The sequence below is a fragment of the Strix uralensis genome, chromosome 5 (genome assembly GCF_047716275.1).
Source record: "Strix uralensis isolate ZFMK-TIS-50842 chromosome 5, bStrUra1, whole genome shotgun sequence".
Taxonomy (NCBI): Eukaryota; Metazoa; Chordata; class Aves; order Strigiformes; family Strigidae; genus Strix; species Strix uralensis.
The window spans coordinates 34,375,585-34,402,438 of record NC_133976.1 but is presented as its reverse complement, the minus strand read 5'-3'; the positions used below and the strand labels follow the sequence as shown (position 1 = coordinate 34,402,438).

Here is a 26,854-nt window from a genome sequence, read left to right as displayed (position 1 = left end):
GTACAGGATCAAACATAGGTTTGAATGAAAAACTCCTGTATGAATATTTTAGATAATACAATATTAGCATATATATACAATATTTTCAAATATAGTATAGGATGGTTAAATGAAAACTAAAAATAGGTAGAAAACTTAAACATCTACCATTTGTATGAAAGAAAGTCCAGTGGTCTGGATTATGATGATCTATTTTCAACATTTTTTCATGTAAACCAACTGCAATCTCACAACATAGTTTACCAATAATACCCAGCACAGAAATGAAATAAATGGTATCAAAAATATTTTAGTCATCTCTTGACAAATGGTAATCATACTTCTTGACTGCCAGACTAAATGTAACAATTACTGTTCGTGGACAGTTTATCCTCTCAGAATATATTTAACAATGTCTGACCAGATTAGGAGACAGATTACTCAATATAAAACCTCTATGGAGGACCTTACTGAATATTTTCTATTGAGACAAAAAGGAAATAGGAAGGAACTTATTTATTGTCTTGCTTATCCAAATTGAAGTTATTCACTTCTGTTATAGCATAAGAATAAAAGATATAGTAAGAGCAATAATATTGTCAAATATTTTTATGTTCTTTTATAGTATTTATACTCTTTACCAGGAAATCTGCCTCACCTTCCAGATGATTCCAGGTTTCTGTTCAGTAGTCAGTATCTTATCACAAGATAAAATACTTAAACATGAAAGAATGAACAGATGAACTTAAAAACCTCCAAAATAGGGAAAGAATAATGTATGTGTATCTATATACATGTATATTACAGATACAATTATTTTGTTGTTTCATATCATTGTATTTGTGGGACTGCGTCACAAAAACCTTTACTCAAACTTAATGAAAGGTTTGTTTTGTTTGGGTTAATATACAATTTTGGTTGACAAAGCTGTAATGTCTAATTAGTTTTTCTCAGCAGCCTATAATGAAAAGAAAGGATGTTTTAAGAAGCTGTCTTTTGAAACAAATGTATGAACTACATTAATATATGTGAAAAGAACATAACTGTCCAGTATGCATTTATCATCTTGACTATGAAAGCATAGAGTATGGAAATATAACTTATCAAACCAAACACTCAAATAGGTGCATAATCTCTTAAAGAAACTATGTTTTATTTCTGTGTGGGAGACATGGTTATCTATCTCATAAGGAAGCTTCTTCCACTTCCAAGGTACAAAATATTGTCCAATTAAGAATCCTACACAAATCCATGTTTAACACAATCCTCTATAAACATATGTACATGAATTAGTACTCTGTAGCAATTCTGGACAATTAACTTGAATAAAAGCTTTTAAACCTGTATTACTAACTTGCTGAATCAAAGTACTGTGATTACTAACATACACTTCAGAGCATGTGTAGTTTTATTTTTTATAAAGAAATCTGGAGTGAGATTATGGAAATACATACTAAGAGAAGACTATTTAGTTTGCAAAGTCAAACACAGCAAACAGACAGAATCACAAATTTACAATTCTCCATATTACTTTATTTCTTCTCCATGTTGGTATGCGCTTTGTGTTATTTCAGGTAAGAGTCCTAAGACAAAGACACATTATTGCACCAATGAAGACTGATCATTGTGTACATGTACAATGAATGTCTAGCCAGGGACACCAAGGAAATGGATTCCAGTCTGCTACTTGCATATTCAAATGTTCAGCTTGTATATATTATTCTGTCACCCTGCCTGCAATCAATATTCAGCTGCACAATCCACTGTTATCTCTACACTCCTCCATTTTGATAATCTACCTTCGAATATCAATCTTCTCTTCCCTGGTTACAGAGATCTCAGCAGCTGTTTTCCTCTCTTCTGGTAAACTTGTTTCTTTTTGTTGGTGTTTTGTTTTTCCCTATAGCTAAAAGTTCACATGAAAAACTCTTTAAGTCTTGTTCATTATAATCCCCCCCATCCTCTGTTAGGGAAGGTCTGAGGATAATTAATGTTGTAACAGTTTGTCAAGGGAGAATATTTGGGTCTTGCCTCTATTAACCAAACTGCACATAACCCAGAGATGTCCTCATGATTTTATTCTAACTACTATGCTCGATTCTTCACAAGATGTGGCGGGCCACTGACGAAGACATTGTAATGAGGGGATGGTGATTTCAGGCACAAACTAGGCAGAGGTTAACGACAGGCCTTGATGGCAGAGATCTGTATGTTAACACGGGCGACGACTATATAACCTGAGCATATACTGTGGTGTTAGTGTGCACTGCCTTTAACAATGTCACCTGTATGTATGTACTTCTTGTGAGAGCTCGCTCCTGTGCAAATGTGTAAGAGCATAATGCCCTCTGCAAACCATCTAGAAAGCTCAATATTGCACAGGTTTCTTGGAAAAACACTATAAATACTATAAAAGCAATCACCCCATAACTATTTACTAAATTAGTTTTAAATAATTTTTCATGAACTCTCTTAACATTGTTCTCTTCCATTTGTAGTTCATTTTTAATGTATTTATTTGTCTTTCCTCTGTCTCAACAAGTGGTTTCCTTATAAAAAGACACCTTTAGTGTAGATTGGACTTACTCTGTGTTCCAGGGGAATAAAAAATTATTTGCAAAATAATCAGTCTTCTCACATTGTACTTCTATTTCTGCTTTCTCTGACATCCAACATTAAAAAATAACTACTGTTCTATATTTCCTATTTATTTAACTTATCACTAGCTACTGGTATTGGCTTGTTGTCAGTCTTGTCCAAGATCTTTATTTGGCTTAATTTAACAACCTTTTTTTCTTGTTGCTTCTTTCAAATGCCAATCCTCTCATGTCATATATAATTTGTCTCTCTCAAAACAGCCACATTATCAACATATCAAAAAAATATAAATCAGCCTGTTTCAATTCATGCTTGTAACTTCGCAACAGTGACGGCAACCACAGACCACCGGAGACAGTTGTCTCTCTACCGCAGTCTCATCTGATTGCCAGGTGGTGCGGATATTTAACTCCCTGTGGGTATCTTTCTTTTGTAATCAACAAACATGTCTGCACCATCTCAGTAATTCCACCAGGGTTCCAGATACTTCATTGCTTCCTAAAAGCCATCTTCACAATATGTTTTCTTAATTCTGTAAGGAAGTGAGTTTGTATTTGCATTGTATCACTATATGCAATATAACACAGACTGTAACAGCATTACACAAAGGTGCCTCCGGATGGTGGCATTAGCCATGAGCAGAGTGGAATTAATCAAAATGGAGACCTTTTTATAAAAAAAAAGACAACTCCTCACTGTAAAAAAAGTAGAAGGCACTTCAATGAACTTAGTTATGGGCTAGACAAAGGCAAATAGCAAATTGACATTTTTGAGCTAGCTGAGTTGTTTGTGGAAGAATTATACTGTGAAGACATTCAAAAGACAGACAGAATGCTCAGGAGCAACCAACAACCAGTTGCTGACAATGTTTTCAGGGAATGATTTAAACCAGGAGATGATAAGCTAAATCAAAACCTTTGCTAATTAGTTGCATTGGAGAGCTAAAAACATTTAGAAGTGAGAAACACAAAGCAGTCACATGATCAACTGTTGTAAACAAGCGGATGGTGCCTTCATCCCCATGACAATCCATCTGTCTTTGCTATGTTTATAGACGTTTTCTTATTTTACAAAGTAATCCTGAAGATAAAAATGACATTAACGGAAAAACAAGCCCAGGGTGTATCTAAAAGTTTCATTTCATCAACCACTTTAAACTGTGCATCACATATCTATATTTGGAATAGTTAAAATACAGTGCACTCTATTACACTATCTCTGCTAAACAGGTGTGCCACTAGGAAATGTCCTGAATGAATGGATTTTGGCATACCAATATCTGCGTAGGACGTACTATTGAGAATGCTTCATTTAGGACATTTCAGAAATGAGGCTGCTCACATCACACTGCTTGAGCACCAATAAAAGAAATACAAATACTTCACACTATTGTGCATAACTTTATCAGTACTTTAACTCCCCCTTCTATTTTTCCTACTTATTAGGGAAAAAAAAAAAGTCTACTTTTACTGATGTCTAACGTGGACTATCTAAACAATGTCTCTACAGAATGTAGACTGTTGCCCGGGGACATTTTATTTCACTGCTTAAAGCTAAAAATAAAAGCATTTATGTCACCTTTTAGGTTTTGAAATCCCCATTAGCATACTCTTTGGTATAAGAATCATGCATGAAAAGAAAATGTATTAGTTTATCTCCACGTTAAACTTTTGGTGGGTTTTGTTAATGTGAATATTATTTGAAAGAAAATATGGATTTATAACATTTTGGACTCCAAGAAGTCAAAACATCTCTCTTAATAATATTTAAGTACTTTTAATAGTGTTTTATTGTTCTCCCTGTCTGGCATATAAATTCAAAATCTCCCTATCATGTCACTTTGCTTTTAATCCTTTTTTCCATTCTTCCAGTCTTTCTGTGTAATTAAGTTTTTTCTTGACTCTTAATTAATCTTCTTTCCAGTCTTTCAGACAAGGCTATACTTCAGCCAATGGTAAAAAAATCAATGATGTTCTAGACTGAGCTTTTTGCTGACTTAACCACATGACACTGTAATCATTGCTAGCCCACTTGGTACCTATCTGAGCATTTTTTTATTCATTTGCTTTACATTTTTGCCCACCCCAGCACACTGAGACAGAATCTTCCTCTGCATACCCCACAATGATGACAAGTAGCTGTTTGAACCCCACCCCCTCCATAACTCAGACTTTTCAATCATGTTATTTTTTTCATCTAGCTTTCTAAGATCCCTCTTCCATGATATAATTTGTCAAATTATTCACAACATCTTTAAATTTTGTCGTGTCACTAATATATATGATGTATACAAATAACAAATACTTCTAACATAAAATAATGGGACTCCCCTGTCTTATCAATGTAGCAGAAAATTATTATTTTATTTAATACTTCTCATTGCACGTTTCTGAGATGGTTCCTAAATGTTCAGCACACTCCATGGGGCTTACTAGTTTTCTTAACTGCCTTCAGTAAGGAACTTTGTCAAAAGCCTTTTGAAAGTCCAAATAAATTAGATCAAGCATTTCTTCCTCATCCATTATTTTGATGACATGTTCAAAGAGTTCTAACAGATCAGAGAAGGTTTTCTTTCAGCAAAGCTACCCTGGCTTCTTTTAGCAAAATTTAATCTAGAGTTCTGCTCATAATTCTATTATTGATGATATATTCAATCCATTTAGCTAATACTGAACTGACTTACAGGACAGTAGGATAATTATAGTTTGTTGAAAAAAAGCAACAAAACCAAAACAATAGCCAAATTTTAACATTCAGTTTTCAATAGGCAATTAAATGCTAGTAAAATTTGCATCAGCTCAGCCCCTGCAGTTCCTTACAGACCTTGTTTGTAGCCAATCAGCCATCTGATTTTCTGCTTTCTTTTAATCTTTAAATTTCTCTTATTTCCTTTAATTGCTTCAATTTAATATAACATCTCATTTTTACTACTTTAAAAGTATAGATATTTCATTGCATTTTCTGTACAGAATCCATGTAAATAAATCTTTCAACTTCTCTGTAATAATTCCTTCTAAATCTACTCTTTAAAAACCAGCAGGTCTGCTGATATTTTAATGATGTTTTCTGCTTCTGATGTAGCTGAAAAAAACCTGTTTCTTTCATCTTCAGCTATAACGTCTTCAGAGCACCTCCTAGACTATACATTTTCCATCTTCCATTTTTACTGCTACAATTTGTTTTCTGTTTTAACAGTTACAATTTACCTGGAAGAGGCTACATTTGGGGTCAAATAAACGCTTACCCCTCATAATTTTTCCCAATGATTTTAAAATATTTTTCTTAATAATCTGAGTCTGACTCACCATTTGAAATCTGATTCATGTGTTATTTCAAAATAGCTATAATTAATTTCAAGGTCACAAAAGGACACTTACATGTCTACTTACCTTAATTACAAGGACTGACAATGGGACATCTAAATATTATCACATACAGCAAAAATTTTGCAACTCAGTTATAAACAGCATCAAAGATACAATAAAAGAAACATTATAAATCAATTTTAGAAGTATATGTTTACACCAACTATTTTGATTAGGAATTGTTCACTCATGTACAGCTTTTGAAATTAATTTTTTGTTAGACCAAGTTTAACTTTTTTCCAACCATATATTCTCTTTATATTTCTTAGAGCCACAGACAATTAGAAGATATATTTTTGGATGTTCTATAAAAGGTTCATTTACAATAATTTGATTTTTCTGTTTTCCTACCAGAATAAAATTATCCTAATGTTTCCTTTCTTCCAGAATGCTCTGGCAGACTTTCCCCAGTCTGGGTAGGGTTTGTCCTGAAGCATCATATCAGTGACCTACAGCAAAAGAAGAAATAATACACAGTTAAACTGGTGTCACAAAAGAAAGTACTAACAAGGACTTTACAAACACTTTCTTTTATGTATGACACGTCTGCTTCACTTCTGATAATTTTATTAGTTAGACAGTAGAAAAATAGTATGTCTAGTGTTACCTGTAATCAAGATAAAGATTATTGGCCTACATATGCTGCCCCTAGAAGTGCACGCAACTCCTTGAGAAACAAGGAAACCTGTGGAGAACCAAAGTTAAGAGAGGAACTAGTCTAAAAGTTACAGTAACCTATAGTATATGAAACTACCTTCCCCTATGGCTACAAAGCTTTCTGGTCCAGGCTGGGAGAGGGGTCCCACTTCCCTGACAGCAGCATCAACAGAATTCCCACTCTTGAAATCAGAATTGCAGCCAGGGAGTGCAAGCCTGTGAATTAAGCACTATATGCCATTTATAATCTCCTCTCGCTTCCTGTTATCAGTGAGAAAAGCACACTTGGGAATAGAGACACAAAAATCCCTTAAAACTTGCACAAAATTTATAAAGTATGAAATATTTATTCTCATTTTCATAATTCCTATCTAAAGAGACCATCTGTTTCTCTGTCCAGAGACTCATATGCATGCACTACTTCTGGGTGGAACACAAAAGTATTAAAAATGACTTTCAGCTAAATGAGGGAGGTGAATACTCCTCAGGCGCTTGCACCTTTGGGAAGCTATGTTTTCATATCCATTTACTTCAAGTTAACTGTACTAAAAAGCACCAAAAATTACATTACAGTAAACTCATCAATTCCTTTGTGCAAAAGATCCAGAAGCATGGAAAACATACCCATACATAAAGATTAAGAAATAATTGAACAGATAAAGGAAATAGGGGTGAGCACCTGCTTCAAAATACAGATAAGTATAACAAATTCTTACTATCTTTCATTGGTATCAGTACACAGTGGAAAATCATTCACTGTTTTGATTAGCCTGAAAATAACTCTTAATAAGATTTCAGAAGAAAATAACTTAAATTGAACTCAGGATTTCTTGTTTTTATTTTCCACGACTTTTATTTTCATATACAGAGTTTTTTAAATCCAGTTTATCATCCAGAGTGTGAGCTACCACTTTCAATCAACGATATTAACAGTGTTTATCAAAAAGAACACATGGCCCATGAATAAATGAAAACTACATGTAAACTACATTCAACTTCTAAATTTTGATTCCAAGTCCATTTGGGGTTAAAAGTACTCAGCGTATCAGCCTGAAGGGCTGGGTCCAAAGGATAATGAATATGTTAAATAAATAGAAAAACACATTATAGGATTTTATGATTTCATTAAGCCTAGCCTGAAGAAATAATAGACTGTATCCTGAAATACCATCTTTACTAATTGTTTTATGTAGGTAAGCCTTTTCTCAGATCAGTATGCTATGACACTTTTTTTTATAAGATCCCTATTATCTAAATAAATATTTCCATAAATATTTAATGGTGATCAAGACTTCTGTAAAGATTTAATCCATTACTTTAGAAATACTGTTTCCTCTTAGGAAGAGTCTACATAGTAATGAATATTTGCAATGAAGAACAGATATTTCAAGAGTTTTTATTCTATTTTCAAAATATTTTCTCCAGACACTTTCTAGGAAATACTTATTGTATTTACTAGAAGGATGCAATCTGCTGCTCTATGACCAATTATTAGAGTAGCATGTTTCATAAGAATGACATTCAAGAAGGAGACATTTTCTGAGGAAAATGGCAATACGAGGAAGGAAATGTTCTTTCTGATACCAGACAGTTGGTCTTTCATCTCCCAGCTTTGGCATTTATTTAAAGTCATATCACCAGATCAATGTCAGGTCGGTTGAAGCTAAATTGGCTGAAGCAGAGACAGTCATTAAAGGGATGCATTCCATAAAGAGAAATCCAATTACCTTTTGCATTAGAGAAATCAAATTCATTTTCTGGTTTGGTCAAGGACAGTCACTGTGGAAAATGGCTCATAGGAGAGAAGCACTCAACACTGTCATAGTGCAAATAAGTTTTAGATAGGAACATCAAAAAGTCATTGCTGCTGTTGGTATGATGCTTTCAGAAAAAAGTATAAATTTTAATTTAATTTGCGCAACTTAGTAAAGAGATGCGTGAGTGTGTATTTTTTTTCTCCCTCTTTGTGTTTCACAATGCAATTTTTGGCCAGCAAACATTTCTCTCTATTTTACTAGACTATATTTGAAAACACTGCTATGATACCCGGGAATAACTTCAGTAATTCCCTGTATGCATGCATCTTACATAATCAAGATAAAATAGGAAAAGCCACTTAAAATGTAATTAAGCAATGCGTTTTTTTCTTGAACTAAGAGATGCAATATACTTCCATCAATTGATTACAATGCTTCATTTCAGAAAGGAATGGCCCCTACATATAATGACTGTATAGGCTTTCATTTTATTTCTTGGCTCATGAGAGAAATGGTTACACTGTATTAAAGTGCAGAACCAAAACTGCGTAATACACATTGTCTGACTTTTTAAGTTACACAAATTCCACAGCAAATATTTTCAGCAAAAATTAGTATGCCTTGTATATATTACAGAATCTTAAATTTCACTTTGCTGTATAAAAATATGACTTTATTAACTATCATATTATTCACTTTATGTTAACTATGAAGATAACTTATAATGCTTTTAAAAAGGAATATTGCTATCATTAAATTAATAGCAAAATGTTATGATTCCCTTTTTTTGTTACAGAAAATTATATTGTTCCATTTGATATACTACAATAATTTGAATAATGATGTAATATCACATAGAAGAAAGAACCCGAGATTCAAAGTCATATTCAGAGCAAGTAACTTACACAGATAATAAGTGCAGACAGCAAAATCATAAAACCTTCAAAAAAAAAAAAAAACCAAAACCCCAACAAAACAGTAAGATACCTAAGCTATCTAAGATATACTAAGTGGAGCAGTAAGACACCTTAAGGATCATTTATTCCTTCCATGTAGTTGCTCTTTGAGTGTATTGCTCAGGATGCTCTGCACATACTTTAGATCTCTTCTCCCTAGGTCGTCATGTCAAACAATGCTACATTGTACATCACAGGATCCTTCCCAGCAGAGGCAATGTCTGCAACAGGAGTTTCAGGTAAGGCTAAGTATCTTTTCTATTAATAAACTAACTGCAAGTGAAACTTTCTTTACAAAAAGAAGAAAATGACCTAATATTTTGGTCATGACTTCAAAGTATCTTCCAAATTCTTCACTAGAAGGAACTATGCTGTCATCTGCAGAGTGCAAACAGATCATTCCTGGTAAACTAATGCATGGGCTGCTGGCCAAGCTGTTTTCACCTGCCAAATTGCATTTTAGAAACCTAGAAGTATAAAAGTACCTCAAACCATTTCATAGCAACACTTCTCCAGATAAGCAACTGCAGAAACTGTAACCTGAAAAAGAAATGGACTCTGGACAAGCTCTCCAGACACTGTATCCATGCTGTAACATTCATTGAGTGGAGAACAACCCTCAGTGGAGGACATTCATTGCTTATTCACACTTGGATAAAACATCAAAACAGGGTAAGAGCAGCCCTCCAGAATTTAACAGAAAGTAGAAGTCAAGATCCACAAGAAAAGCACAAGAAATGGTGAACTCTGAAATCTTTTTTATTATTTTGATACAGTAATGAGCAGTAAAAGGTCTAATGGACAGTAGGACTCCAACATCTTATATCAGTGACGAAGTTCATACGCAACTGCTCAGCCAGGAGGACAAGACATTATGGTGCTCTTGCTGGAAAGTGGAGTAGCCTGAATAACTCTGCATTTGGCAAAATACATATACCTACAACTGTCAAGTATGTGACTCAAGTATTATAAGTGTTAATTTTTTCTATTTTTATCATTTTACAATTTCAAAATATCTTATTTTAAACCATAAACCTCTCCATAAGTATCACTAAATTAATTTAATTTGAAACTCAGCCTTTAAACAGTTCATAATTAGCACTCTTCCACTCTCCCTAAACTCTTTACAGAAGAAATTTGAGTCCTGCAGCTGAGGAATTTAATTGATAAGAATGAGTATCATAAATTCCAGAAGTTTTCAGAAATTGTAAGGATGCCATAGTGTTGGGGCAGGTCCAAGGGCAGTTTCCCAGGGCAGGTACATGCATGTTGCTTGGGTTTGTGCAGCACAACGTTCTTCATCAAAAGAACCCATTGATACCTTTTGCAAAGACTCAGCACTGCTTATGTGTTTCTCAAAAGTACACTTTTTTTTTGCTAGAGAGTGGGGCTAAATCAGGTTAAAGTAATTCTGAATCCTGAAGTCAAGAGTGTGAAGTCAATGAGAGCTAATGTATACCGAGTGCATACACTCCTTTTGCTTTGTTGATATGTGCTTTTAGGTAAGAGCTATATACAGGCATTCCACTAACTACTACAGATAAGACCTATATACAGGTGTCCCACTAACTACACACCAACCCTTTATCATATCTCAGTCTTCAAATACTATACGACATCATGGTAATCATATACCAAACCAGGGAAACATCTATTAATCAGTCATTAAAAACTTCTATCCATCATTTTTGTCTTAATCTTCTTTGCAATAATTAAGAACTGCAGAGCTGTTCACTTGATGTACAAAAGTAACCTGTATGGAAAATGCTTTTATGCTTCTTTCATCTGGATGTTAGGGAGAAAACCGTCTTCTGTGGAACATACCTCAACACTTTCATAGCTTACACAATGATAATATGAAAAATCTCCTTTAATTATGAAATTGTTTTGGCAGTTGAGCAAACTTTGTACACATCTTTCAGAAATAACTGTTAATTTATTTTAATCCACTCTGCTGCATTTTGGAATATGCAAAATGTGTAAATGTTTGAAAACAAATGCAACAAGTATTTGTACTTAGGCTTACTGATCTATAGGGGTATGATATTCTTCAAGCTAAATATTAATAGTCAGCTGTAAATACACTGCTAGATTTTAAAGTAGTTTTGTCTGCTTTCTACATTTTCGGAAATTCCTAATGTAGTTTCATTCCTACCCTGAAAACAATCCAGCTTGTGTTAGGTTATTTCTCCTTCAATTTAATTGTAAGAAATTACTTTCATATTTGCATTTTCTAAGCAACAGCAATCACAAAGGCAAAATATGGCCCCTTCAATCTATTCTTTATCTGTTTTCTCATTTTAACCAGAGCTGGCACATTGTTCTTGTCTTACCAACATGTATTGTTTTAACAATAAGTAAATCCTGAAAAACAACATTAATTTGCTGTCACAGTTCAGTTATCAATATGAATGATCAATAATATTATGGTTCACTTTTGTTGCTTCTGCAACAGCTCCCAATATTATTTTGTGCATCTGCACATTTCCCACCAATAAAATGTTTCCAGAGTGTTGCTCTTATGAGCTATTATTCTCCTGATTCACAGCATTTGCACACATCTTACATCTGATTTCCCATCAAAACCAGTTAAAGAACTTCTTTTGTACAAACACTGAGTGATCCATGCAAATTTATTTGTCTGCCCATTGAAGAAGCAGAAAGCCTCTTCTTCTTCAGCCAGCAGATCTTGATTTGGGTTTTGAACATTATCATAGCAGTTTCTGCTATAGTTACAATCCATGAAAGAATAAAAACTCAGCTACAAGACAAGAAAAACTAAAAATACATACACATTAGGCTCAACTTTAGGAGAGTCACCGTTGCCAGTTTCCAAATCGAGTTAGGACAGAATGCTCCATAAAGCCAGTGTCTAGCCCACAATCAATTTGTGGTGAAAAATTCTTTAGATATCAAAAGGCGAGTTAGGGAGAAATCTGGTCTGCAAATATTTTAGGTCTATTCAAGTTTTTCTGGAAATTATACTCTGTATTTCAATACCAGCAGAAATAATTCCTGAATAAAATTTTGTTTAAAAAAAAATCTAAAACAAACCAAAAAGAATAATAATTTTCTTTGAACTGGAAATTCCTTGGCACTTCATAAATATAAATAACTGTTTAGGAACAATTTTACAATTGAAGTAGGGCTTCTGCAAAAAAATTCTAAGCTGCACCATCTCATTTCCTACTATGTTTCAAAACCCTACTGGGCACACAAATCACTGTATATGTGCTACAAAACATACTCACTGTCATGTGGCAAGCACTTGCTGTTTATACAACCACTGACACCATATTTCAGAAGACTTTTTATTCTTGCTTTACTGCTTCCTTATTAGTGTTACAAATGCTGAAGCAGAGGTCTGGGTAATATCACATATTACAGACAAAGTGTGACATAAAACCACACCATGATTCTTACTTAAGGCATTCAACTCAGTTCCGTCTTAGGCTGACATGGCAGGAGAGCTTGCTTTATGCATTTAGGGAGCTTAGTGGTTTTGGTAAAAGGCCAGAGACAGAAGTCATGCCATGTTTGGTGCACATATGCCATACGCATCTAGACCAATGTAGATTCTTTTTATAGTCAGTGAAAAGAGAAAGTCATTTCTTGGGTGCAATTCATTTCAAAATAGTTTCTGTTGTAAAGATGTACCTATTTCTCATCACTCTAAAACAGGACCTGCTCAGATGTTCACACTGCTGACACTGGAAGTCTGGTAACATGAATCCCAAACTAGCTTCCTACATTTCTTAGGGTTTCTCATCAAAGCGTCATTAACTCAGTTAATGAAATACGTGATGGCTTATAAGGGACAAGGGCTTGTCAGAGGCAAAGGGCCATATGCACACATCCTATGCCTAAAAATTAGGCTTTTGCCTTCAGCAGGCTGATTCAGACAGACTTGCAGAATCCAAATTCCTTAGGCAGGTTCTGGAGGGGAGCAAGAGAAAGACTGTAGGTAATGGACAAGTCACATCACAAAAGGGTGATCCAATTTGGTGAGCAGAGTCAGCCAATGTAAATAACAGATACAGAGGTACTTGCTTAGGTGCTTGACTCAGGTTTCCACAGGACTTGTTTCTGTATTTTTGAGATTAAAAATGCAGAGCTCTCTAGGGAACAATGCCAAAGATGTGTTGTTTTACTTTTGCACAGTAGACTATTGCTTAAAGCGATCAAATGGGAATGCCCATTTTCCATCTCAGATCCTTAAGTTTAACCAGTGCTTTTAAGTGCTTTAACTTTAACTGGTGTTATAGGCTTTATCCATTCATTTTAATGCAAAAAACACACCTAGTGCCTAAGCTAAGAGTCAGCCTTCAGGACTACCCATCTCCTGTAACTACAGAATCACACTCTTTCACAATTTCTTTCAGCCTATGAATCTTGTACACCTAGCTATAAAGCAAAGCACTGAAGAAAGAATTGAGCCAACATGTGATTAGCATATATGTAGCCTCCACTACCTTGATGGAAAGGATAGAAGGTTAAAAATGTGTTCACGATGAAAGGGAATTTTTATGCAAAATGCAAGTTGTAGTTTTTAAGTTAGGGTGGATCCATAATATCTTGGCATATTGCAGGAATGTGAGCATTTCCCCATTTACATCCAAACTACAGCAACGTACTGGTTCTAGGCTCCCAGCTGTATAGTCACATCACATAAACATAGGAGTCTTTGTTTTAGCATATATTAAACTTTACACCAAATGGTGGGACATAGTAATTAAGGTGTGATTCATTCTCTGAGACTGTCTTAACCTAAGCTAATTTTTAATGTCTAAATGTGCCTGCAAGTCACGGACAAGTTCAACTGACTGATCTCATAAAGCATGTAGAGCTCTGAAGGTCACTATGAGCAACAATGAAAAACTGGGAAAAAATCTGGTTCGATTTGGCTTAATACAACATAAATGCTGAGCTGGCTAGATTGCCTACAGTTCCAGATACATCAACAAGGAGTACTTATGTCTCTAAAGACAATTCTTCTGGACTTTGCAGACAGGAAGCTTACCAGAGTACTTGCTGTGGAGATGCTACCAGCTTAGGCATGTATTTAAAGAAAATCAAATGTCATTTCCCAAGACACGAAGAAGTGCAATGCAAGACATATTCACAAGACAAAGGTTTCTACTGATCAAATTTATTTTCAGGCCTGTCTTCTCTCAACATCTCCGTCTAACAATTTTCTTGGTAAGACTTGCATGTATTCATATGCCATAACATGCAGACAGCTTTCTGCATGGGCCATTAACTATTACTCTTCGGCATGGCACCATTTTAATTTGTATCATGATGCCCTCAGAGACTCACAGTTAGACTCATAAACTGTCAATGCAGCTTCTTCTGTGTAGTCTGTTTTGACATACCAGAAGGCCATCATTTGTTGTTCTGACAACTGCAGTTTTGAAGTTCTTGCTCTTCAGAAAAAAGCTGGTGTCCATAAATGACAACACATATGCCACTTCTATCTGCCTTTCCCATCAATGGTTTTTAATTATATTTGGTGAGCTAATGAATGACAGACGCTCAACAAATGTATAGGCAACACTTGCAGTGAGGACATAATGTTAGGGTGATTCTACAGCAGGTGAGGGAGTGAAAGAAGAAGAAACATTTGTGACAATAATTCGTGTCAGTAGCATATTACTAATGAATAATTTGGGAGGTTGCTGTTTTCTCTATTTAACTTCCACTTGGTGACTATTGAGGAAGTATCTTCTTGTGGAGAAGGCTGAGTGAATGTGAGATATATAATGGGAGTGTTTTGTCACTTGACTGTTGAGTATTGTTTTCACTTTACACACTATGTTCTAGATCAACAGCAAACATTAACTAGAGTAAACCTAAGTAGCACAAGCACATCTTTCAGAAATCTCTGTTGGTGTCTACATCATGCAGAATCTGGTAGAAATGAACTAATCAGTTCAAATAAAATTGAAAGGTATGATTTTAAGCTCTGATGTTTACCCTCTGTCTTCCACCACTCTCTCACACTCAGGCACGTAAGCCACAGTAGAACTATCTGACACTGGGAGGTCCCCCAGTGATGGGCGGGAGGCACACAGGCCACTCTGCTGAGACAGCTGCCTGCTTCCTCTTGCCAGAACAAAGAGCCTAATTAAATGAAAATCCATCTCCATGCTGCTGACACGGTGCTGCTTTTCCAGTTGATTCAGAGCTGTGATGTACTGACAGCTCAGAGTGGTTTCAATCCATTCACTTCCTTACGATGACTGGCACAGAGAAGCCATACCAGAATAAGTAAATGGGAACTTGAAACTTCCTTTACATGGCCTTTTCTGTTCTGCACCCATAGCAAACACAGCTACTACATGACTATATTTTCATTCTAAGCAGAGAATGAGAACAATTCTGCACAAAACAAGTTTCTCATAGTTTCTAGAAATATTAATTTGAAAATGAAAACTGTTAACAGAAAACAAACTGAAAAAATTAATGAACCACTTCCAAAAAACCTTCCCATGGCTTTTTACAGTATTTCCTTTATCATACTACAGGGGATCACACATCTAAAAGAATTTTCTGCTCAGCTCCTAGTCCTTTGCCAGATTTATGGGCAACATCATTAATTGTTTTTAATTACCCTTTTATACTGAAGCTACAACCACACTGAGAACATAATTCATCAGCAATTTAGAAATCCTTCTATTTGTCCACATTTCCTGTGCAATTCTGCACTTGAGGTGACAGCATGGTCACAGTTTGTCCAATCCCCTTTAGAAAAAAATTACACTGGTCTTACTTCCAGAATAAAAAGTGTACATAGAAGGCATTCAGTGGAAGGAGGTTCCATTTCAACAGAGGAAAATCTCCAGACTCTTTTGCAAAGTCACTTGCTATTCTGAATAGCAAATATATTGCTTTGAAAAAGTGAGCAAATGATTCTTTGTGTCAGATTGTATTCTTTAAGAGCATTCAGACAGTCAACTTTTTAACACCCCAAATTATAATTAAAATGTAAAAATACCCATCAAAAATACACAAAAAGAATGTAGTATCTTTTCAGAAAGAAGAGAAATAATGATTACTCTTAAACTGTGTTGGGATTGTTAAAGGTATTCTCAGTGCTGAAAGAGGAACACAAAATGAAGTATGTCCCTATTCCCTGAATAGGAAACTTTTGGGATTAATTATTCAGAAAATTGAGTTCATTACTTAAGTTGTCTCTATTAAAGAATCATAATATTGGAGGCCTTTAGGGTTTCGAGCATAGTGATATTACTGTTCTCTTAAAATGGTGTGACTGGCTCATCTCAGATATACCAAATTAAGAAAAATAATATAATCAGGTTTTCTTTTATTTGCATTCAGGTTTTAAGGTTTGTGTTTTCAAAGACTTCCAACCAAATATGATGCCTTGAAATGAAGTGGAAGATAAGACACTCTTATAGTCACACAAAACTCCAAACTTTGGCATTCAGATAAAATTCCTGCTACTGCAGAGTCAAGACAAAATATTACAACTTTTAACAACTGAGAATATTGATATATTTTGTATAATAAACACCAAAGGGGAAAGCTGGTTATTAAACATTAATGGATACAACTGAAAATGTTTCATACTGACCCTCGTTTGGGAAGAATATTGAAGACACACAGGGGATAATGGTTTGTGAGGAATTCTTAAGTACTAGTTGGGTTGCTAGAGGGTATTTTGGAAAAGGAGGTACAGCAAGATGAGAGCTGAGAGAAATTGCTGTAACTCTAGAGGCAGGATTTTACACTCACTTTTGGACTTGTGTTGAAAGATGTTCCACAGCCAATTTGACAGTAAGTAGACACCAGGTTTTGCAGGATGGGAATTCAAGGATGGCTAGAAATGATTGGTAGTAACATTGCTTTCTCACATCCCCTGGGCTATAGAAAATAGCAGTCTTTATCAAAAATGCTTAGTTACCTTAGCACAGGCAGAACTTTGTATTTTTGTTGCTTTAGTTCAATAAGGAATGAAAGAATGCCAGGGCTTCTGGGTAAACAGAACATTCAAAGAGAATGGAAGGAAATTTGTTCCACTTTTAAGCACACTTGAGAACACAATTGTTAATATAGAGTTGTTATTCAGCCTTCTATAATATAAAGTCTGTACCCATGATATATTTTCATTTGAAATTGAGTCTTTCATATAAACAAAGAACCAAGATTTTTTCAGGTTTTCTTTCCTTGCTTCATACGCATCACTGTCTGTCTGCAAACATTCATCCCATGGGGAAGCAGGATTGATATCATTTAGAAGAAAGCAAATAACATTAGATCATATTTGCACAGTTATTTGTCATTTGTTTGACACGTTTATTCTTTATCTACTGTCTACACACAAAGCCATATGAAGTCAGCTAATGGTCACTCATTAAAACATACTTTTACCTTATACATATTCATAAGACATACTGTAGAGAAAACCAATATATTCTTTAAAAAAGAACAAAGGAGAAAAATCTCAAGGAGACCAACTTTACATGAAATGGAAAGTTGCTTTTCTTAAAAGTTCAGATGTTACAAATTAAAAAATGTTGCTTTATCAACATGGTGTAAAGCAGATTTTTTTATCAGATTCTCTTTTGAACAACAATTTTTGGTCAATTATTACTTCCTATGTGGACATTTCTCAAGGCTGAGCCATACTGTGTGCACAGCTGATATGGTACAATCTTTGCTCTACAGCTGGTCTTGTTTGTCATCTCGGCTTACTTGATTAAGCATTTTAATCAGTGTTTTGCATAAGATTGTGCACCTTCTGTTGAAAATTGTCTGGCTGGTATTTAGTTGAAAACCAGTTGACTTCTCAATATCTTACTTAGGCTTTGGTCATTTCTAATATAACTATTGAAGGGTTTATAATCAGTATCTTAAATTCTGTCTTTCTTTACAAAGCAATAACAAATGTTCTCCAATAACTGCAAAATTCTGTACTAATAATGTTGGTAAGCAGCTTCCAATGAAGCTAATAAGCTGTTCTACATTTAGCATAATGCCATGGAGAATATATAACAAGACTGCCTTATTTTGCCTTAAGCTTTGACCTTTTTGCCCCTAAAAAAAGAAAACCCACTAGTTTTAGTATTGTATTTATCTCTTATCTTCTGACTGCTTTGTTAAGTCACTCCTTTTCTTCAGCCAGATCAGGTGTTTGGTGAGGGTTTTATTGGACAAAGTAATTTTGCCTTTTCCCCCAGAATTCTCAGGGAATTGAATGCAGATTATATTTGCATTCTTCAGTTAGCTATAATGTACAATTTAAAATCACCCTTATTTCATTCATCCTGTCTATGTTTATATATGTTTCCCTTATGATATTAACATAACCCCGGAGCATCATCATTTGGGCTTTTCTGAGTAGACCATTTGGCTGAGCTCCAGCTCTTTGCCTTGCTCTTTTAGCACAGGGAGGGAAACACTATATTTTGGGAAAATGTAAGTCACATTGTTTTAATATCTTCTAGAAATTTTTATTGATAAATGGGAAACAAAAAGCTCGCCAAGGAACAGAAGGACTTTAAAAAACCCTACAACCTTTGCCTTATAACTGTATAGATTATTAGTGTTCTCAAACAATAACTGCATATTCTCAATGGGTATGAGATGACAAAATTCACTTTATCTGGGAAAAGATAAAGATATTACATTTACTGGATATCCACTATTGCAATAGGTAAAGTAAATACATATTTACAGTTAATTTACTTTGCATTTAAATTATATCACCTCTATATCAAATATATACCTTCTGCTTTACCAAAGTCTCATCCTCCCTGCCTTGACTATGATAGGCCATCTTTGAACCAGTCCCTAGACTCCAGTTTCAATGCCTCTGAATTCTCATTGTTATAATCATAAGTCCTTGCTCAGAAAAATGTGTTTTAAAATTACTCAGCCCAGGACTGAGTAGCTTGATTGTATGAGAGCACTGTGACATTGTACCTGACAACTCCATTCCACCTCCAGTTTGAAAGACAGTCTGTGGAAAACTAAACTAGTGCTGATGAACTTGCATTTTAACCTAGGTACATATTAACCTAGGAGGCATACTGCTGTCTTAACTACTATCTAGCAGAGTTAGGTAAAACTTCAAGCATAAATGACAAATATAAGTGGTGATGCTTGGTATACATATAATGCATAAAGCTGGAATATAGATTCCCTGATTTATCTTGCCACATAAATAGGAATCTCAGGAAAATGTCCATGGCAGTTGGCTGAAAAACTGGAACAGAATTTTTTAGGTTTATTTATATAAGAATATAGACATAAATACATATATGCTTGAAAACCAGTAATATCTGTAAACATTTCTATTAAAATTGCAGCTTCTCTGTGTATATTGGCAAAAATATTTTATAACAGATGAAGAATGAAATATGATTATAGAGCTAGATTAGCTAAAATTGGTATGACCTTAGGTATAGTATGAAGTATTTCTCATGTAAAAATACAGTATATACAGGCATTTTTAGTTTGTAATAGGACCTCCTGAATCCTATGCACTGAAAACCAAAGTTTAATAAAGACCCTTGTCAGCTTTGAAAAATCTGATCATTTTTGATGGGAAAATAAAGAAAAAAATAGTCAGAGACAACTGAAACAAGTTCTAGAAAGAGAGAGACCTTGATGGAAGAAAGGGAGAGAGGTGTGGAAATGATAAAATACTAAAAATGAGAGCATGAGGTTTAAACAAGTTCAGTAAATGGACATACTAATGTATAGTTGCAAAAGAATGCAGAGCTAGTTCAGAATTTAAAAGTATTTGTTCACACTTCCTTCAACAGAAATGAAGGATGATACTGACAGGTATCTTATCCCTAGATTAGAGAAAGCTACTGCTTTAAGCTAGATATTAGAATACTTCCTAGGACATCTCAGATTGACCATTTGTTCCTGAAGTGTTCACAAGAGAATCCAAACAGCTGTTCAAGTAATACAGGAGATCAACGCACAGGACAAGAACCAAGCCAAGCCAGACTGAAGACACAACTTCTGGGAGCAGGAAGTTCAAGTCTAAGACCCCAGTGTTATCATGTGCTTGAGAGACAGGCAGAAAATAGATACTACCTGAAGTTCTTAATTATGGAAGTACTCCTAATTAGAGTAGTCTCTAGATTTTTCTCTTTCATGAGTAAGCAAGATATCTTAAAAACATACAGAATTGAGAGTTGTCATGTGAATCTCTTTGATGTCTGCTAGAGAAACAATGGAATAATTGTTTAGCAATTTATAAGCTTTACTATCTCAATTGATAAATACATGAAGAGACTTTATATGAGTCTTTGAGCACCTTTGGTCCACAATGCAGCAATGCTGAAATGCAGCAAAGAAATCTCTAAACTGGCACCCATACAAGCCAGTGTACCTTCTCAGTGGACCACAATGCCATCTGCATGTACTTAACTTTGGTTCACAGGCAGTTGACCTAAAATGCCTTGACCTCCTGAGAGGCAGGCATATTAACTTTAATGTAGTACCACAAAATGCAGTTTTCGCTCTTATGACCCAGGCCTGACATCTATCCATTGCACATCCTTGTGCTTCTTATCCTGTGGTTTGCACATACAGATTTGGAATTTGGAGGGACACTTGCTATTTTTTTCCTAATGACAAATGAAATGTAATGAAGTTAAACTGATTCATGATGTGAATTTTTCAGTACAGTTAATAGGCTAACAGGTTAAACTATGTTGTAATCCTGTATTCAGCAGACAGCAATTAAATTTTTATCATGAGAAGACTCTTGAGTTTTCTCTTTGCTCTGACTGATGATCTATCAAATGTTGATTTGCTGGGGCTTCTGTAGTAGGAGTACAAACGGGAACGTGATTAGCACTGTTGAATGTAGGTTCTCTGTGCCAGATACCTCCCACACTGTATCATCACCAAGCCCAGACCCACCCTAGCAACCGTGAAACTTTTGGGTTCCAATAATGGAGGACATAAATTTGAACAGGTCTTGATTCCTGTGTTGTAAAGCTATCTATCCCTGGCTTTCCACACAAATGTGTCTCCTGTCAATTATTTCCACTACAAAAATAAGGCTGTGAAAGATCTGAGACAATCCTCCAAACAATTTACACACAGAATTTGCAGGCAAGTTAGTGATCAGGCAATGGAAGGACTGACTGCAGAATCACATTCTTCAGTCTGTTCTTTAATGACAGCACAACACTCACAGTCAGTATTGGAAAGTAATATTTCTGCCATTTTTAGTAAAATTATTTTTTCCATTTCTGACTACACAATTACCAAAAATATGATGGCAATTACCGGTGATGGTAAACAGGACATATTTAGAGCTGTTACTTGCTATTTGGTGGATAGAATTGATGAAAACTATCAGAAAAATAACAATTTGCTAGCTGTTTCGGTATAACAATCAATGTAGCATAAAAACAGCAAATGATTGTTTGATTTCCTGTGTCATGGAGATACTTATATTAAGCCCTCTTACAAGTAGAAAAAGGGGATATAGGCTTTTGGAAAAATAAATGGCTTGAGGGATTAACATTTGTAAAATGACATTGTGGCAGTGCGCTTCCCCCTCTCCTCGCTCTGCTTTCTGCTTAAAGCAATAGTCCCCAGTGGTGGTCATGATAGCTGCATCTGGTTTAAGATGGACTACGGGGAGACAGATAATAACACAATAGATAAGGGCTATAAATCTTGCTCAACAGCTGAGGGCTGGTTGAGCATGCACCAACTGAAATATGGCTGGTGTGCAAATACATCTATAAGTCAATCATTCCATAAATAGTGGACAGCCCAGGGCCCATTGAGCACTCCTGCACAGCAGCAGGCTGCACACCAGGGTCTCCCCTTGAGTAGGGATGCCTCTCAAGGTTACTCCTCGAGGTTGAGAGAATCCTTATCACATCAGATAGACAGTAAGTGAATTGGGAATAAGAGCGCTGAAACTTTGAAATCTTAGACACATGATATAAAGCACTGATTGTGCATACACAATCATTTAGACATAAACCATTGGCCAATTCTGGGACTAAGTCTGGATCCAGCTGCACCTAAACTCCCCTCTGAGAAGGAGTTTAGAACACAAGGGTGTCCTTTCTCAGCCTCATGACTTAATGGGAGGGTGTCCCTGACAGTTTTGTCTGACCCTGTTCTCTGTGCTGTAAACACTCAAGTGTACCTTGCCATCGACTCTTGTTAAACCACTGTCTCTTTTACCATTGAACTTTGTTAACTCACTGTCTTATATCAATAAAACACATTGTTGCTTCTCTCTTACCAGTGAAGTGCATGACTCCACCCATGACAGGCATTAGTGATTAGTTTATTTTTAATGGCGAATTTTTCAATAGTGCACTAAAAAGCAATAGTCACAAGTTTCATGTTAATACAAGAAAATAAGTTTATACACAAATGGCAGGTACATCTGCACTTTTTGTTTCGCATTTTTGCATGGATTTTTGTCTATGCATGTATTCTATGCATAAACTTAGAATTAAATATTCCATATGCCTATGCCTTTTTGGCCTGAACAGAGTGCTCTTAAGATCAGACTGGCAGAGACTAACAGCCTGAAAAGTGAACTTAGGTCCCAGTTCCACAAAGACTTTTGTATGAGCAGCAGTTTAAGGACTGCAAAGTCAAATGCAGTCAACAATACCAGGCTCAAGCTCTTGTCCCAGTCTCTGAGGCAGGGAAGTCTATTACACCGGACTATCTACCACTCTCTTACTGAATGACCCTCCTGCTTGCTACCTGCATCCCAATAACATGCCATCTAATAGCATGCCAAATTAGTCTCACTGGGTATCTTCCCATTCCTGTTATGAAATAATATTATCTAATAAATAAACAAATGTTCTCAAGGCTCCGTACTTTTTGTACAAGCTCAGGGATTAATTTTGTCCTCCATCACTCCAGAGGGATTTTCTCCATTGATTCTTCTGGTTACACAAAATGATTTAAAAGTGTTCTTTGGGAGTCAATGAGAAAGTTCAAAGTATGGCAACTTTCTGGCTTGCCTCTACACTGTCACAACTCCACTGCAATTATTAGTAATGAAATAATTTCAAAATGCTAGGAAACAAAAATGGACAGTGAGAAAGTGCTTCTAGAATTCTAGGAGAATGAAGCAGAGCTGAAGACACTATGTCGCTACAGAAGTGTTACAAAAGCAAAGAATGAGCTACTTCAAATGGAAGAATTAATATCAGGTTCAAGTGCATACCCAAGCAAAACAAGGCATATTTACAGATATGGTTTTAGCTATAGCATCGCAAAAGTTCTCATTTGAGCACTGAAAAGGATATTTCTGAAGCATCCTATTTATGAAGGGTATTTATGTGCCAAAATTCTTATATGACATCCTAAATATATGGTATGTACGCATCCATACTATTTTACAGCAGAATGCGCAATCAACACAGATAGCATATGTATGGTTGCTCTTACTAAATTCTTTTACAATACTCATTCTGCTGTGGGAAGATACTGAAATAGAGTTAAAATACAGTTTGCCTCTGCTCATTCTTGTTTTTGTAAGTGTCACTTAACTATTTGTTTGAGTGTGAAGTTTTTTAATCTAAATTTTTGAGTGAGAAATTCTAAATTGCTATGAATGAATCTCCAAATTACCTTTTTTCCAGCCTATGTTTTTCACATTCTACATTCTTTATATTTTTCTGATCCAAGAAGTTTTTGACTTTTTAATTTTTGCAGTATTTTCATTAGCATACATTGTACAAACGAGTTGCACTTCAGAGAAAACCCATTAATGATAATTATTTTAGTGGTTTTTTAGGAGTTTTATAGATAACTTGCAAAGATTTATTTCTTCCTTGTTAGTAGTGTGATAGCCACAAAATTCCAGCTTGAAAATAAGTCCTGTGGTTTCTGGCTACACTCCTTTCTCATTAATTGCGCTATAAATTAGAAACCTACCAATAAATATTATGGCATGATGATTAGGAATAGATTAAGTTGTCAATTGGAACATGACTAGCAGCAGATTCCTGTGGCTTATATTGTTTTGTGAGCTTTCCCACTTATGAATAAAATTGGGGAGTTTAAAATCTGTAGTTAGCTTTCTCAGATCAAAATAATGAAGCTTTTGGCAGCATTTTAAGCCTGCTGACTTTGCACTGAAGCACATGGAGAGGGTTCATGTGAGCCATTCTGCTGACTCCTGTGTGTGGTCATAATACCCAGCTGAAGTATGGTAGAAAAAGACCGAAGAGGCCACTTAAGAAAGCTCTGCATGGCCATGGCCTTCTTTATTCCACACTTTTGTTGGACCCCAACATTGTCATGGCAATAAGAACATGCTGCTTTATAGCTCCTGTAGGATACTAAAAAATAACCAGACAAACAGTACCAACCACACAGAAATGTTAAGGGCAGCAAATGAACAAAACCTATTTAAATTTAGCTATTTGACTTCAAATGAACTTACTCAGACAGCTGTGGCTGTCTGCTATACTGGAGACTTTAGCATTCTTTCATCACAGCAAATATCAAGTTATGGGCACATTTTGGACATGCTTTACTTTTTCTGGAGTTGTCTTTGCAGACACATGACATTTGTCTTCCATGTGAAAAACAGTCTAATGTGACTTGCATTTTAAATAAGTTCTAAGATAACAGTACTTCTTGGCCCAGATCCCTAGTCTGAGACTTGGGCATGAGAGGACAGTAAAAGCTTCAAACCACATTGGTACGTTTCTGCTTCTAAAGCTCTTCAAACTCTGCCGCGGGTCGTAGTGTTTAGGCTGTTAAATATCAATGTTGTTTGCCCACCTCCTTGAGGCATCATGATCATACCAACTTCCCATCAATCAGACAGACAAAGGGTGTGACCTGTTACATAGCTGGAGCTTATAAACATGCAGACTTTATTGTAGATACCTCATTCTTCTAGAAGCAGTGAGGTTCACACACCTGGACTGATGAGGTGTAGTTATGGCTTGCCAAGGACTATTTCGTTTCTTCTGTTTGTTGGGATGTTAATAACAAGATGCTGCAAATACAGTACCTAATGAAAGTACAGCTTGGGACCATCCAGATATCTACTGGAGGGTGAGCTGGTGTGAGACACTTCCCACAAAAATCCAAGAGGCTGCCCATGCACGAAAAGCGTAATATATTTCTGTGGAACTGCCCTTTGCAAAGTTTACCTTGTGATATTTGACGTGGAAGAAAAATATCAGCCATTCTGCACATGGCAATAGAAATGGGTTTGCCAAACTAAAACAAAGATGGAGGAGATTATGATTCACCAGGGATCCCAAAATACCTTCTGCTCATTCCTGAAGGTTAACAGCAGTTCTGACTCAGGATCTTTGTCTTGCCAAAATCAGTGGAAAGTTACTTTGAAAAAGGATGGAAGGGCTAAATTCTGCTCTCCATTACATGGCTGTAAACTTTAGGACAAGCCCATCAATGTGAATGTGTGGCAAGAAGGATCATTATTTAGTCTCAGCTGAAAGAGAACAGAGTTAGCTTAAAGACTTTCCTGTTCTTCTTGCATTCTGGTGCTTCACAGGGCAGTCAGACTTTCCTGTCACAGTTTATTACACTCTCACCAGAACTGTTTGGTGTAAATTACAGATCTGACACTCTTGGTGTCTGTCACTTGTTCCTCATGAACAATATGCAATGCATATAGCACAATTAGCATCAGTGTGGATGGTATGGCCAACTTAGGAACAGGTATGCTATAAAGTTGCTGGAAAGTACATATGAAATACAGAACTTAAAATGACAAAAATTCTGCATTCACTGAACGAAATTAAGAAAATGATTCAGTTCTAATTATGGCATACAGTTTAAGAAATTAGCTAAACAGTTTTAGAAATTATACCAACTGCAAAATAGTTTCTAAATATTAATTAAGGGATCTATTTAGAAATATTTCACACATGATTTCCTTACCATCTGTATTTGTAAAACTTGAGAAGAAGAAAAATGTAACATCTGGTTAAATTTATTTAAAGGTACTAATGTAACACTGCTTGAAACTAAATTCAATAAAAGTATTCACCCTCTCTTAAAAACATATTATTTTATAGCTGAAAAGAATACCAATATATTCTTTGTGTAGACTTGTCGTGTCTACAAGAAGTGTCAAACTATATTTTTAGCTATGGAGTTTACTTAATCCCACAAGACTTTATCTTGCCTTTATGTTGACAAATGAACAAGGCTGAAATATACGGGATCTGAGCTTCTGTCAAGATACACTCTGTTTCAAAAGTCATTGTTCTTGCACAGCTGTTTCCTTTAAGCTATCGATTTAAATACAGTTTTATTATTCTTCTGGGCTTATTACTGAACTCCTCAGTAGTTGCAGTTAATTGTCTCTGAGTTTTACTTTTCTAGACAAGCCAAGACAATGCAGCAGAAATATAACATGATCCCAAGATGCAATGAGGTGACTTTGATAACTCTCATTCAACACACACAGAGCTGTTTTCTGGCTAGGTTTTCTTACTTCCATGTTCTTGTTTTTCAAAATATATTTGTGGCATATTACCAGATTAAAGGAAAAAATGCTATCTGCATT

The 26,854-nt window shown here is 35.4% G+C and overlaps 1 protein-coding gene across 2 annotated transcripts in view; it reads right to left on the bottom strand.

Moving 5' to 3' along the window:
• Positions 1-26,854, bottom strand: part of TMEM117 (transmembrane protein 117) — a 228,339-nt gene that overhangs the window by 74,261 nt on the left and 127,224 nt on the right. For both annotated transcript variants that reach the window (XM_074869356.1, XM_074869355.1), the window contains exon 5: positions 6,294-6,391. In XM_074869356.1, the coding sequence (XP_074725457.1) occupies positions 6,294-6,391 (98 nt within the window). The remainder of the gene's footprint in view (positions 1-6,293; positions 6,392-26,854) is intronic.